This window comes from Vigna umbellata, chromosome 8, assembly GCF_029865625.1.
Source record: "Vigna umbellata cultivar VRB3 chromosome 8, Vumbellata_1.0, whole genome shotgun sequence".
Classification (NCBI taxonomy): Eukaryota; Viridiplantae; Streptophyta; class Magnoliopsida; order Fabales; family Fabaceae; genus Vigna; species Vigna umbellata.
The window spans coordinates 13,025,048-13,040,379 of NC_142172.1; the positions used below are offsets into that span (position 1 = coordinate 13,025,048).

General features: G+C 36.2%; 1 protein-coding gene across 1 annotated transcript; it reads left to right on the plus strand.

The window, feature by feature from the left end:
* The first annotated feature begins 1,425 nt into the window (after positions 1-1,425).
* On the plus strand, positions 1,426-15,224 carry LOC124833383 (CDPK-related kinase 7-like). Its single transcript, XM_088097833.1, has 11 exons — positions 1,426-2,714; positions 4,496-4,626; positions 4,800-4,841; positions 4,949-5,057; positions 5,528-5,606; positions 5,695-5,991; positions 6,092-6,207; positions 13,818-13,925; positions 14,002-14,064; positions 14,153-14,320; positions 14,589-15,224. Exons 1-11 carry the CDS (start codon positions 2,232-2,234, stop codon positions 14,724-14,726), a joined length of 1,734 nt encoding a protein of 577 aa, XP_087953959.1. The 5' UTR covers positions 1,426-2,231; the 3' UTR covers positions 14,727-15,224.
* Positions 15,225-15,332: the final 108 nt, after the last annotated feature.

Consider the following 15,332-nt stretch of genomic DNA (forward strand, 5'->3'; position numbering starts at 1 on the left):
ATTTAATTCTATTTATTATACGTTTAGTTATTGTAAAAAATGTGATGATTTAGTGAATAACTTGTATAGATCATTTAATAGTATAATATTGTGTGATAGGGACAAACCTATATTAAACCTGTTTGAGTGCATTACAACAAATGTAATGGATAATGTGCCAAATTATGGAAAAAAAAAACTCCTAGATATGAGAGCAATATCATGCCAATACCAAGAAAAAAGATTGAATAACAAAATATAGAGAAGAGTGAAAATTGGATTGCTACCATAGCTGGACCAGACAAATTTTAAGTAACTCGTGCAATGTTATTTGAACATTTATTGTGGATCTAAGTGTTAGATCATGTTTCTCTCAAAAATATTAGAAATTCCTTCACATGTTATTGCCACCACAACATCTAACATTTTAATTGAATTTTTTATGAATTAAATGTTTGATGATTTTTTTCTTGCTAGAATTTGTTACGTGAATTCAATTAATTTAAATAATTGTCGTTTTTAATATTCTTTTTAGATATTTTCCTATATATTATTATTAAAATGCAATTTAATCGTTGTACATTACATTAAAATGTAATCTCTCTCTCTATAGATAAATGGAAATTACATTATAATAACATAATTAATATTAAGTATAAAATCATGATTTATTTTAGAAATAGCAATGTTGAAGTTACGAAAATTTACTTTTATTTTAGTCACATTTCATGGTGGTTATGTTAAGTCAATAAGTTTGCATCAGTGTTTACAAACATTCCCTTTGTTGCATCTCACAAGTGATAATACACAATTGAATCGATTCCACTGAAAGAAAAAGAAAATCACAGATTCGATAATCAATAAATAAATTTAAAAAAAAAACATCATTAACTTAACATAAGAAATTAGAAAACTTAGGATAACAACATAAAAGAATTCGAAGAAGACTAAAAAAGGACCAAATAAATGTTGTTTGAGCTTTAGTTTTCCCCCAATTGAAATGTTTTTTCCCCATTCTCTAGCCACTTATTTGTCAAAACAACACAGACCCACCATGCACAAATTAAAACAATAGATAAAGCAGAAAAAGACAGCCTTTCAAAGCCAATTATAAAATAAGGTCAAACTTCAAAGTTTATCTATAGTGAAAGCTTGAATTTTTTCCACTTTCTTATTTTCATTACTTTTACCATATTCACACTAACAGTATTACTATGAATGTAAATATATAACATAATGAGATTTTGTTCTAAAGAAAGACTTGAGTATATTAAGAAAAAGAACAATTTATAATTTTTGAAAAATATATCACAAACATGTAATAAAAAAGATAGAGTTTTTTGACTTGTTCTTGTGAGGCAGTTCCCATATGAAATGCATAGAAACACATACAAGTTTTTTGTGGGATCAATAAGGACAGGCTGGAAGGATCCAAACACAACCCCACTCACCATTATTGTCAGACAAGAAACAATACACTCTCTGATAAAGTGTATTTCTACACAGAACTGTTTACCAAAGGTACCACTAACATATATACACAATAAAATAACATAACAAAAAAAAAAAAAGCCTTACAAAAAGCAGAAAAAGGAGGCTTGGTTTTCTTTTCCTTCAGGCTTCTGCTAAGCAAGCATCTTCTTTCCCTCACTTTTTCTCCCTAGTGTTCTTCCTTTCCTTGCTTTTTCTTCTTCTTTTTTCACTAAATTCTCTCCATTATTCAATCTCAATAACCTTCACTTCTCTTTCAATTCTCTCAGATTTCCACTTCTCATCCCTCAAAAACCCTATCCTCTTACCCAAATCTTTCCCTTCTTTTCATTCCAGAAATTTCCCTCATTCATATTTTCTGGGTTTTATTCATCAACCCCACAAGAAAATTCAGTTCCTCTCTCTCTGTCTCTCTTGCTTTCTCTCTCTACATATCTATAGTATATAACTCATTTTCTTTTAACCTTTGAATTTTCTCAATTATCTATATTTGAGCTTCAAAAGACTCTGAATTGGACACTACCCTGATCTCAAGTTTTGAACTTTGCTGAAATCTTTGCTTCTACTTCTTTTTTTATTTTTTGAAGAAATTCTGCACACAGCCACTTTTCTCTCTCTTACAGTAAATAACACTTTTTTTTACTGCGTAATATCTGAGCTTCAAAATGCTCTGAATTGGGGACTTCCCTGATCTCGAATTTCGCTCTGGTGAAATATTTTTGTTTTTTCTCCTTGCTATCATTGTTCGTTGAAGTAATTTGATGGGAATCTGCCATGGAAAACCCATCGAGACCCAGCAGAGTGAGAGAGAAAACCCAGAATTCCCGAGCGAAGTTCCGACATCAACAAACCCCAAACCCTCGAAATTCCCATTCTACAGCCCGAGCCCTTTGCAGAGTTGGTTTAAAAACTCGCCGGCGAACTCAAACCCTAGTAGCGTGAGTTCCACACCGTTGAGGATCTTCAAGCGCCCCTTCCCTCCTCCGTCGCCGGCCAAGCACATTCGCGCTCTCCTCGCTCGGCGCCACGGCTCCGTGAAGCCGAACGAAGCCTCCATACCTGAAGGCAGCGAGTGTGAGATTGGGCTGGATAAGAGCTTCGGCTTCGCCAAACAGTTCTCGGCCCATTACGAGCTCGGCGAAGAAGTGGGCCGCGGCCATTTCGGCTACACCTGCTCCGCCAAGCCCAAGAAGGGCCCCCTCAAAGGCATCGACGTTGCCGTCAAAGTCATTCCGAAATCCAAGGTCTCATCTCATACTAATAATATTTTCAATTCTTTATATATATATATAATTTTAAAGAAATTTCTGCAAATGCAACTTCCAAAATTATTTTTCATAATAATAATACACTTTTTTCGTAGAGCTAAATTCGAAACGTTAAATAGCATGCCGGAATTTGGTTTAACGAGAGTGTAATAACATTTTTTTTAATTTATTTCTCTAAATTCTTTATCTTTTTTAATTAATTGTTTGAAAAGAAAGTGGAAAACTTCTAGAATTCGACTCCAGATACCAAATTCTGAAAAAGTTTCCGGCGTAAGACGATATTTTTGAAAATTTGGTTAATTAAATTCTGTGATTGAATTAAATCGAAACAGTTTGTTTTTTTTTTATTGTTTTTTCACTCGTTTCATTTATGTTAGTTATTTAATTTTGCTATAGTATAGAAATTGGTTAATTTAGTTGATAATAAATTTGTTGATAGATTATATTTTATTATTTAATTAAAATATTTCACTTTTGTTAACGTCTTCCCTCCAAAATACCGAAATACCTGCATATAGCATCCTGAGACTGTATAATAAAATTTATTGGAGAAAACTCATGTAAGTGTGTTCATGGGGTTGGGTCGGGTTATTCCATGACCCAATTCGACCCGATCCAATTAAATTAAGTTGGGTTTTATTTAATCCACTCTTGTATGAGTTAAGTTGGGTCATTTACCCTTAAACTTATATAAACAATGAACCTGTTTTCCTCTAATTATATTTGGAGTTTCACCTTAATATATATTTTATTATATGTATTGCATATTAAGAGGAAATTATGAATAGATGGGAGGAACACCTAAAATACCTATATTACTATGTATAAGTTTTGGCCAAAACTTATTACTAGATTAAATAAGGTGACATTATTTACATATATACAGTGCTGTCATACCCTTGATAACAAAATCAAACGAAGAATTAATAGAGAAAATATTGGCTGAAATTGGAAAAATTAGCTTAAAGTTAAGAGTTGAATGATGAAAAACTAGCCGAAAGTTGAAAAGATAAACTAACGTGTTTCATAAAATTAGTTGTTTAACAAAATTTTGTATAAGTTAATTTCAAGTGATATTTGTGTAAAAGATTATTCTTCACTATAACTTGAAATAATTACCATTTCTCAAGAAAAAATAAATATATTAAATAACGTAGTATTGAAAAAAAAAATAGTATTGCATAAAAATAACAGTATAAGTGGACTGGTTTTTTTTTTTTTTTTTTAAGAAGTAAGATGGTAAAATATAAGTTCATCTACGTAGATTATCTTAAAACACTAATATGAACAACTTATTAGAATAAGCTAAAAGCTATTAGAAAAACTACCTGGCCAAACATAGATGAAATAACTTCATCAAAATTTATTAAAAACACTGATATGAAGAACTTATAAAAATAAGCTAAAAGCTATTAAAAATGTTACCTTGCTAAACATGGATGAAATAACTTCATCAAAATTTCATCTATGTAGAATAAGAATCTGTACAAGAGAGCTTCTGCAAATTAGCTTGTACCTAAGCTAATTTTAACTGATGGAGAAGTTCATGTAATTTTTTCTTTCTACTTTTCTCTCCTGCAAGCCCTTAGAGAGAAACTTGTCCAAAACCTAAATACACTTGTTTGTAAATATTAAAGATTGTGAGGAAGCTGCTTCCTTGTTCCTGAGTGTGGTTTAATTCCCTGGTTGTGTTAGTTACATGCACCACAGAAAAAGAGTGCTCTTTTGTTTATTATGCAAGTGGGTATGATTGGCAGATGACTACAGCAATTGCCATAGAGGATGTAAGGAGAGAAGTGAAGATATTGCGGGCTCTAACTGGACATAAGAATCTGGTGCAATTCTATGAAGCCTATGAAGATGATGAAAATGTTTTTATAGTTATGGAGTAAGTTGATACTGCACTACTACCATTTTTCTAACAATGTTGTGAATCCCGTTTACAAACTTGAATTTTTTTTTTACCTTTCAACGTTGAAATTATTAAGCAAGAAGCTTTAAGTTGTTAATTTGGGTTGAGACATTAAGAGCTTACATTCTTATGTGTCTTGTGCTACTCAGGTTGTGCAAAGGAGGGGAATTGCTAGATAGGATTCTTTCCAGGTAATGATGTTTGTCAATACAAAGAGACATGCTGAGATTTAATTAGTTTACCTTTGCATAGCATACATTAACATTCAACCATTTACAAGTTCAATTGTCGAATGTAGGGGTGGAAAGTACCCAGAAAACGATGCCAGAGTAGTTATGATCCAAATATTAAGTGTTGTAGCATTTTGTCATCTGCAGGGTGTTGTTCACCGTGATCTCAAGCCAGAGGTGAGCAAGTTATGAAGTTTCTTAACTTTAACTTTTATGTAAGCTGAGAAACTTAGGCATCTAGGTATTCTTGTTTTTTGGGATTAATTGCATTATAGATTTATATTTTAGATGCCCCGAATGTTAGTTTCGTCTCAGTTTGGGTATCCTATTAGCATATGTCTCAACAATAGGTATAATGTTTTGAAACGTAACTTTTCACTTTAGAAGAAGCAAGTCTTTTTGTGCCACTTCCAGTTCTGGAAATAATAGTTATGGAGTGAATATGAATGGATGACATATACGGGAGTTCATTTCATTTTCATTCTTTATAGTTTAATAACACTTCTGAACGACAACTGTTTGTGTTAATGTTAATTATGAAACAAATAACAAATGCACATGAATATTTCTTTACATGGGTGTATATATTCCTTCACTTTAGATTGTTCTGCTGTTTTTCTAACCTTGAATATTGGTTTATGCTTCAGAATTTTCTTTTCACTTCTAAGGATGAAAATTCCACGTTGAAGGCCATTGATTTTGGATTGTCTGACTATGTGAAGCCAGGTCGGGCATATTCTCTGCTTTCATATTTCTGTTGTTTTATTGACAGAGATTATAACAACTAGTGGTAACAATCTGAAATTATTTTCAGATGAGAGGTTGAATGATATTGTTGGAAGTGCTTATTATGTAGCTCCAGAAGTTTTGCATAGATCTTACGGGACAGAAGCAGATATGTGGAGCATTGGTGTCATTGCTTATATTCTTTTATGTGGGAGCCGTCCCTTTTGGGCTCGGAGTGAATCAGGTATATTTCGGGCTGTACTCAAGGCAGATCCAAGTTTTGATGAGGCTCCTTGGCCTTCTTTATCTGCTGATGCTAAAGATTTTGTAAAGAGGTTGTTGAACAAGGATTATCGTAAAAGGTTGACAGCAGCTCAGGCACTAAGTATGTCTTTCCATTTCCCATGGTGGTGCATGTATGGTATTAGTATTCTTACTTTTTGATCTCATTGATTCTCATGCTTATAGCATTGTTTTATGCACAGGTCATCCATGGCTGGTGAATCATCATGATGATATGAGGATACCTTTGGATATGATAATCCACAAGCTTGTTAAAGCTTACATTTGCTCATCTTCTTTACGTAAATCTGCTTTACGGGTATGTGGTACTGATATTTTTGTTATGGTTTTGGGTTTTTAGTTGTACAGGTTTTTTATGGTACTATCTAATCATGCATTATCACATGTTAAATTAGTTTATTACAACTACTTGAAAAGTCAACAAGTTTCAATAAATGATTTGATGCTACTGTCACTGAAAACTACTCTCTTCTCCCTTGTCCTTTCTCAATATTGAGACTTAGTGTCTCATTGATCTAGGTAGGAACATTCACAAAAGCTATCCAAACAAGTTGATTTTTTTTTTCCAATATAATAGTAGTGCTGAAGCGTCACAGTGTTGATTGCCATCCCAACTATCTTGACACTATAATTAACAACAATCATCTGTAGCGCCCAAAGCTATAAAATATAGGAGAGAAATAAAGGTGGGTGGACTAGACAAAAATCCACTGGGAAAATCTGTAATAAGGGAATTGAAATCTATCTCTGAAAAATATCAGAATTAACAAAAGAAGGTTGTCCCATCTTTTATAGCATTGTGAACCAATACCAAAATTGCCTAACTTTATCTGCTCGTGAATCCTCGCGTTTTTTTTTTCTTCTCCATGCAATTAAGCCATCTATTATGCAATCTCCTAGGAACAATATTGAATCTTTAAAAGCTTGGATAACTAATTGAAAATCACATGCCATTATCCAACGAATGGAATTCCTACTTTTCCATATTCATGCTATTACACTAAAAATGGCTGCTGCAGTACTGTTCTAGCATGTATTCTCCAACTTCCATTCACAATAATCAAGCCATATATCAAGATGAGGTGGGTATGTAGATCATATGATGACATTCAAATTGGTTAGAGTACAATGTTTCAGAGATATTATTTACCATTAGATTCCTCTTGACCACTTCCTCTAGTTTCCTTGGTCCCCTCTTTTCTTTTTCACATAACTAAAATCTGTGCAATCTACTCTTCTCACTAGTGTCTCTTGTTTCCTTCATTTTACGTGTCTAAACCAACTTAACCAATTTTCTTCAATTGGTATTGTTAAACTCGGAGAAGATTGAGCCAAAAAACTGTCTACTATTGTTTGTGAATTTTCATATAAATACACATGATTACAATCAGTCAAGCTGATTTTCAGCCCACTAAATAAGCTGAACTGCAATATATACATTAACTACGGTTAATTATCCTAATTAACAGAATAACCGTTACAAATAAATATACAATTGCAAATCTTTTGCCATTCATTTTGTTGATATCCCCCCTCAAATTGATGCTGGTGAATCTACAAGCATCAATTTGCCAAGTAGAAAATTGTGACGCTGGCATGGCAGCGATTTAGTGAAAATGTCAGCTATTTGAACGGATGTTGAGACATGTGGTAGATTGATGACTCTACGATCATACGCTTCTCGGATAGAGTGACAATCGACCTCGATGTGTTTCGTCCGTTCATGGTAAACTGGATTTGCTGCAATCTGTATGGCACAGGTGTTATCAGCATGTAGTGGAGTTGGTTGTGCTTGAGACAATCCAAGCTCTGTAAGAAGACCACGTAGCCATATTATCTTAGAACAAGCAGTAGACATTGCGCGATATTCTGCTTCATTGGATGACTTTGAGACTAAATCTTGTTTCCTACATTTCCATGAAATAGGAGCATTCCCTAGGAACATACACCAGCCAGTAGTTGATCTCCTAGTGTCTGGACAGCCAACCCAATCAGCGCCACTATAAGCTTGGAGTTGAAGAGATGAATTACCAGGAAAGAATAAACCACGACTTGAAGTGCCAAGGAGATATTTAATGATACGTTGCACGACTGAAAAATGAAAGTGTCGTGGAGATTGCATGAACTTACTAACAATGTGTACAACAAAAGAAATATCAGGGCGTGTGATGGTCACATAGATGAGACTACCAACTAGTTTCCGATATTGAGTGGTATCGTTAAGAAGCTCTCCTTCGTGTCGCCTATATTTAACATTAACTTCCATTGGAGTGTCAAACATGGGTAGCATTGGTGAGTCCCGCTAGCTGGACCAAATCTTGAATATATTTATGCTGGTTTACGAAAATGCCTTCAGGATGGTAATGCACCTCTAAACCCAAGAAATAATTGAGATAGCCTAACTCTTTCATGTGAAAATTTGAATGCAGCATTTGTTTGATTCTAGAAATAACATCTTGATCAGAACCAATGACCACAATGTCATCCACATAAACAAGAAGTACGACGATGCCTTTAGGAGTCCGTTGAAGGAAAAGTGATGGATCATACTGACTTTGATTGAAAGAAAAACCAAGAAGAGTGGAGCGAAACTTTTCAAACCATACTCTTGGGACCTGGTTCAATCCATATAAAGAGCGTTTCAATTTGCAAACAGTATTCGGGGAGAGGGTCGACATACCACTAGGAAGTGTGATGTAAACTTCCTCCTTAAGGTCACCAGGGAGGAATGCATTTTTGACATCCATTTGATGTAATGGCCAAGATTTGGATGCAGCAAGAGCAAGGATAGTGCGCACAGTGGTCATCTTGGCAACTGGAGCAAAAGTCTCGTCATAGTCTAGGCCAGACTATTGCTTATTTCCAAGCACAACTAGTCGTGCCTTGTAACGGTCTATGGAGCCATCCGAACGCAGCTTTATAGAGAACACAAACTTGCTGCCTAAGGGTTTAACAGATGGAGGACATGGCACTATATCCCATGTCTGATTTTCTTCCAAGGCGAGAAGTTCGCTTTCAATAGCTTTTTGCCAACATTCATTCTTCATTGTCTGTTTATAAGAAGAACGAATAGGAATAGATGATAATGTTGCTGTCATGGAACAAATATACCTTTCTGGGGGCTTACCATTGCGTGAAATGCGTCGTAAAGGAGTTGGTTCTGGTTCTGGAGCTTGTACTGGATCAGCATCCAAGGAATTATCTTGAAGGGGCCCATGTGATTGTGGTAGGTGATGGTGAGTGACAGTATTTCGCTTTTGATAGGTCAATAGTGGTCTAGATGATGAGTGACCTGCAGAAGAATTAGAAAACAATGGCAAAACAAAAATTAGAGAAGGGAACAAGTCATGATGGTTTCCAAAAAAATATACACTTTCTAGAAAAATGACATTTCGAGAGACCCGAATCCGATGAAGGTTAGGATCATAACATAGAAATCTCTTTTGATGAGGAGAATAGCCAAGAAAAGCACATTCAACAGATTGTGCAGTGAGCTTGGTGCGTTCGTGTGGAGGAAGATGGACATAACATGCACAACCGAAGATATGAAGAGTGGAGTAATCGGGTGGGTGACGAAATAATCGAGTGAAAGGAGATGCATTACTTATAGAAGGAGATGGCAATCTATTTATAAGATGAACAACAGTGGAAAGGGCTTCACACCAAAATCGTGAGGGCACATGCGACTCTAACAAAAGGGTGCGGACAACATCTAGTAATTGGCGATTTTTCCGTTCAGCTACCCCGTTTTGTTGGGGGGTTGATGGGCATGATCTTTGAGATAAAATGCCATTGGATTGCAAGAATTCCTGAAAAATAAGTGTAATGTGTATTCCCCCCCTATCATAACGAAGAATCTTGATTTTGGAAGAGAATTGGGCCTGAACATAAGCATAAAAGAATTTGAAAGTGGAAAAGACTTCATCTTTTGAGTGCAGAAAATAGACCCAAGTGAGACAACTATAATCATCAATAAAAGTTACAAAATATTTGTAATGAGCATGAGACATAACTGGTGCCACCCTCCAAACATCACTATGGATGATATCAAATGATTGTGTTTCATGCGACTGATGTGTTGGAAAAGGTAGAGTTTTACTTTTGCCAAGCTTACAAGGAATGCAATCAAAATGAATATTATTAAGAGATGGAGTGTGTTTATTTACAAGAAAACCAGATTTGAGCATGTCATGGAGTACATTTGAGTTGGGATGCCCAAGGCGCTTATGCCACACTTGGTGATCAACAATAGCAGAATTACAAGAGACGAAAGGCAAAGAAAGACTTGGAGACAACGAGAAATGGATGGGAAAAAGACGTCCAACTTTAGGCCCCTTTGCGATTATCTTCCCTGAGTGTTGATCCTGCATAAGACAACCAGACTGTGAGAATTGAACTCGACAATCATTGTCGACTAATTGACCAATAGAAATGAGATTACTGGTGAGACCAGGAGCAACAAAGACATTTTTTAAAAATGAAGAAATATCACCAGTTTCTGTTATAGGCAATTGATTTCCACCAACAGTATGTATCTTGAGATTTCCCAAATATTTTTGTATATTAGTAAGGAATCGAGTATTGTTGGTCATGTGGTTGGAAGCCCCAGAATCAAAGTACCATGGTGAAGAGGAGTTACCTGAGAATCCTAAAGCAGAAAAAGCTAAAATGATCATTTGTTGAACCATTTCAGGGGTCAAAGTTAGAACATCAGTAGTAGCATTTTGATGGAGAGGTGTTGGATTGGCAGAACTGTTGGGAATAGAAGAATCAGTGTGGTGGTAAAAGCTGTTGCAAGTCGTCGTGGTGGCCTTATTGGGCATTCCTTAATAATATGACCATCCTTTTTGTAGTAGTTGCAAAATTTTTTTGGACAGGTTGAAGCATAGTGGCCAAATCGCTTGCAATTAAAACATTGAATAGTACTCATGTCATGGCGGCGTGACTTCCCTTGTGCCGCGTATGCTACTGGAACAATAGACAATTTTTGTTCTTCAATGATGGACTGTGTAAGGAGACGTTGTTCTTCACGTAACAAATCATTGAGACATGCATCCAACGATGGGACAAGATCTCTATGCATGAGATTGGACCAGATACCTTCAAAGTCAGATCACAATTTCATAAGAAATTGGTCACGTTTAGTAATATCATGAATTGTTTGGACGGAACTTAGACCTTCAGAAGGCAAGTTTGCATAAACTATATTAGTGTATTCAGCCCAAAGATTCATGAATTGAGAGTAAAAATCAGAGATAGAGAGACTATCCTGTTTAAATATAGCAATGTTGTGCTCAAGCTGGAATCGGCGAGCTGCATTATTTTGACTATAAATTTTCTTCAGGTAAGACCACATTGTAGCTGCAGTCTTGTAAGGGCAAGGATTCAGGACAATATTCGAATCAACGGAACCAAGGATCCAGGCCATGACTTGAGCATCTTTGACTACCCATTTGGCATGAGCAACCGTATCTTGGTCTTTGTTAGGGGCAGTAGTGCTGCCATCAACATGATCCCACAAATCTTTTCTGGTGACAAAGATTTGGAATTGGAATGCCCAAGCTGAGTAGTTTTTCTCATTAAGGCGAACAAATAAGACATCATATTTTTCGGAAGCCATGGAGCTAGGAAAATAGGAAACGAGAAAAAAAACCCAAGAAGAATCGTGAATCTAGGACGAGGCTGGAAAACACAAACTAGGTTTTGGGATCGTAACCTAGACTGATACCATGTTAAACTGAGAGAAGACTGAGCCAAAAAATTGTCTCCTGGAGAATTTTCATATAAACACACATGATTACAATCAGTCAAGCTGATTTTCAGCCCACTAAATAAGCTAAACTGCAATATATACATTAACTACAGTTAATTATCCTAATTAACAGAATAACCGTTACAAATAAATATACAATTGCAAATCTTTTGCCATTCATTCTGTTGACAGGTATGACACCAATCTCTCCTAAAATAATTCCCTAAAAACCATCTTATGTTTCTCTTTTCTACTTCTTCTATCGTCCTACCTTTCCGTTTTTTTATCCCTTTAAAGCCCAGCATTCACTACCCTAGAGTATGGCTGAATATATAGCAATGTAAAACTTTTGAATTTCATAACTGTTTTGCGATCACAACTAACCTCCCATGCATTTCTCTATTTTAGCCATTCTATTTGTATCGGCATTCTAGTTTATTTCCCCCTTATATTGTACTATGGAATCTAGATAGCTATATTTATATCAATATTCTAGTTATATTCTAGTTAGATTTCCCCTTATAATGGTAAGTTAATTAAAGGTTTAAACCCTCGGATGATCCTCATATTTATGTGAAAATCTCAGTTGGGTCCTCATATTTGAAACTGTCTCAATTGGTTCATAATATTTGTAAAATTGAACAGATTTTACCTTATCTGTTAAGTTGTCTTAAACGGTGTTAAATTGTGATGACGTGTTTATGCTGATGTGCATTATTTAATTAGGTGGAATTTTTATTTAAATTAAAAAATGATCACATGTGTCAGCCCCTTCCCTACCCAAAATTAGGGTTTCAGATTGGGGGAAAGGGGCTTCTACTGTTGCACCGTCACGCATGCGAGGATAGGGTTTCGCCTCTTCTCCCCTACTGCGCCGTGGAGATTCATGATTGTTCTTCTCTTTTTACAATTCCATAGATGATACAGGTGAATCAAACTCATGGTGTAAATTAGGAAAGCTTGATGAATAGATTTTGCAGGGAATTTTCTATCAGGATGCGAAGGTGGAGGCTTGGTGGTCACGGTGCTGCGGTGGTGATGAGATGACTACGTAGGGTTCGCAAGAGAATTGGGGAAAACGATATTGGGTTTTGCTGTGTCGGTATGTGCGATAGTGGAGATGAAGGAGACGAACACAGTGATAGCGGTGCATGGTCGCGGCGATTTGCGATTGGGGTTTTTCTGATTGTAGGTCTGTGTTGATGGTGGAGAGAGCACGATTCTAGGTTGGTTTCTGGTGGCTTCGAGTTGCGAAAATGGTGACTTGCCGTGAGCGTGGGCCGCACGATTCTGGAGAATGCCATGGAAGAGTCTTGCGATTTGGCTCGCAGAGATTATGGATGCGTTCATGGAGATTTGCGAATCGTGGCAACCATGGAGGCGTCGTTGGTGTTCCGGTGATGGTCTAATGCGATGGAGAAAATTGGGTGGTGGCGTGAAGTCTTGAGCTGTTGATGGCGGCTGTTGTCTGAGGCAAGGTAGGCGTTGTATGTACTGTGAAGAAGATAATGCGTTGATGAAGGAGAACAAATTAGGGTTACGCGACGTCCTTGCGGCATGATGGTGGCGGCACAGTTGCAGCACAACGACAAAGTTGCGGCATGGCGGCAAGGGTTATGAAATTAGGTGTTTTGTGGAGAGGATGATGAGGTGTAGTAAAAGTTATCAAATTCCACGTCATTATTTAAAATTTATTTCCACGTAATAAGATCACACATATCAGTATCACCACATCAGCGGACTTTAACGCCGTTTAGGACAACCTAACGGATAGGGTAAAATTTGTTCAATTTTACAAATATTATAATCCAATTGAGACAGTTTCAAATATGAGGACCCAACTGAGATTCCCACGTAAATATGAGGACCATCCGAGGGTTTAAATCTTAATTAAATGACTAGCTGAGGAATCATAGAAATCTCTGCACTGATCAATTAATGGTAAGTTAATTAAATGACTGGCTGAGGAATCATAGAAATCTCTGCACCGATCAATTAATGATAAGTTAATTAAATGACCGGTTGAGAGAGAGTTTTTGAGAACTTGCCTGTCATCATTTGCATGTTTAATAAATTATTTCATGTTTCTTGAAGTAACAGTTTGCAATTTGTCTTAGAAACGTGATATTTATTGTTTAAAATTGTCAATTTGTCAGGCTCTTGCAAAGACATTAACAGTAGCTCAGCTAGCTTATCTCAAAGATCAATTTACTCTGTTAGGACCAAACAAGAGTGGATTAATCTCTATGCAGAACTTTAAGACGGTCAGCACATATCTGAAGTTAAAATCTATTGTCCCTTTTCCAAATTTCTTTGAGGCATTAACGGTTATTTTGGCAGGCTGTTCTGAGGAGCTCCACAGATGCTTCAAAGGATTCAAGGGTCTTAGATTACGTGAATATGGTAAGTTTGAGGGATTGTCAGTCATTCCTCATTGACTGTTTTAACAAATCAGGTTCACTGAAAAGTTAATTTGTTATCCTTGTTGCAGGTTAGTTCTATCCAATATAGGAAACTAGATTTTGAGGAATTTTGTGCTGCCGCTATAAGTATGCACCAACTAGAGGGAATGGAGAGCTGGGAGCAGCATGCAAGGCGAGCCTATGAGCTTTTTGAAAAGGAAGGAAATAGACCAATTATGATTGAGGAACTTGCTTCGGTAATTTCACATCCCATGGTGTCTAATACCAATATGTTTTTCAAATGATTAAATGTGCTGCAATGCCTAAGGTGCTAGCGTATCTCTTACTGTCTTTCAATTTGGGACCCCGATTAACTTATCCCTAGAACTTAGTATCTGCATGTGTTTAATTGTCTTCTTCATTCATCAACATGACAGATACCTCAAATGAGATTCTTGATCAGTTTCATTTGATATAATCCTTCATCACATGTATATTAAACTCTTCATGTTTGACATATTTCAGGAACTTGGGCTTAGTCCATCAGTACCTGTTCATGTAGTACTTCAAGATTGGATAAGGCACTCAGATGGGAAGCTTAGTTTCTTGGGGTTTGTCAGGCTTCTGCATGGGGTTTCTTCCCGTGCATTTCAGAAGGCTTGAACGAATAGTTGCTATTATTTTTTCTTGCCCGTTACCTTTAAATATTTTGATAGGATAATGCTTTAGCTACCCTCCATCAGCAGACCTCAATGATGGCTTCTGCAAGTTGAAGGCAGTGGCTGATAGGAATTTGTTGCTGATGAAGCTGTATGCAACATCTTCATGTATCAATCCCACTTTTCCAAAATTTACCAACACAACCTTCTCCCCACCTTGTTCTCACTCACTTTAGGTTGGTGGTTCTGAAGTTAGAGGCTTGTACAGATGAAAACTAGACCACAAATTGTACCTAGAACCATCAGAACCTCTGAAAAATGATGATTATTCTCTTCGCATGTTACCCATGGCACCTTTCAATAAACCTTCTTATCACGTGAACTCCTTGATAGTTGACAGTTTTTTTAGCTTTTTTGTTGTTGTATTTACATGTTATTATTCAAGGCCACAAGTGATGGTACCTTTTATATACAATAGCTTTATGGAGTTTTCAATCTATAACTTATTCCAAACTATGCACACACAAAGTTCTTTTGCTCTGACATGGGTGGCTTTTGGTTAATCAGCTATGCACACTATCTTTAGATGATTCCAAGCTTCTAACGATAT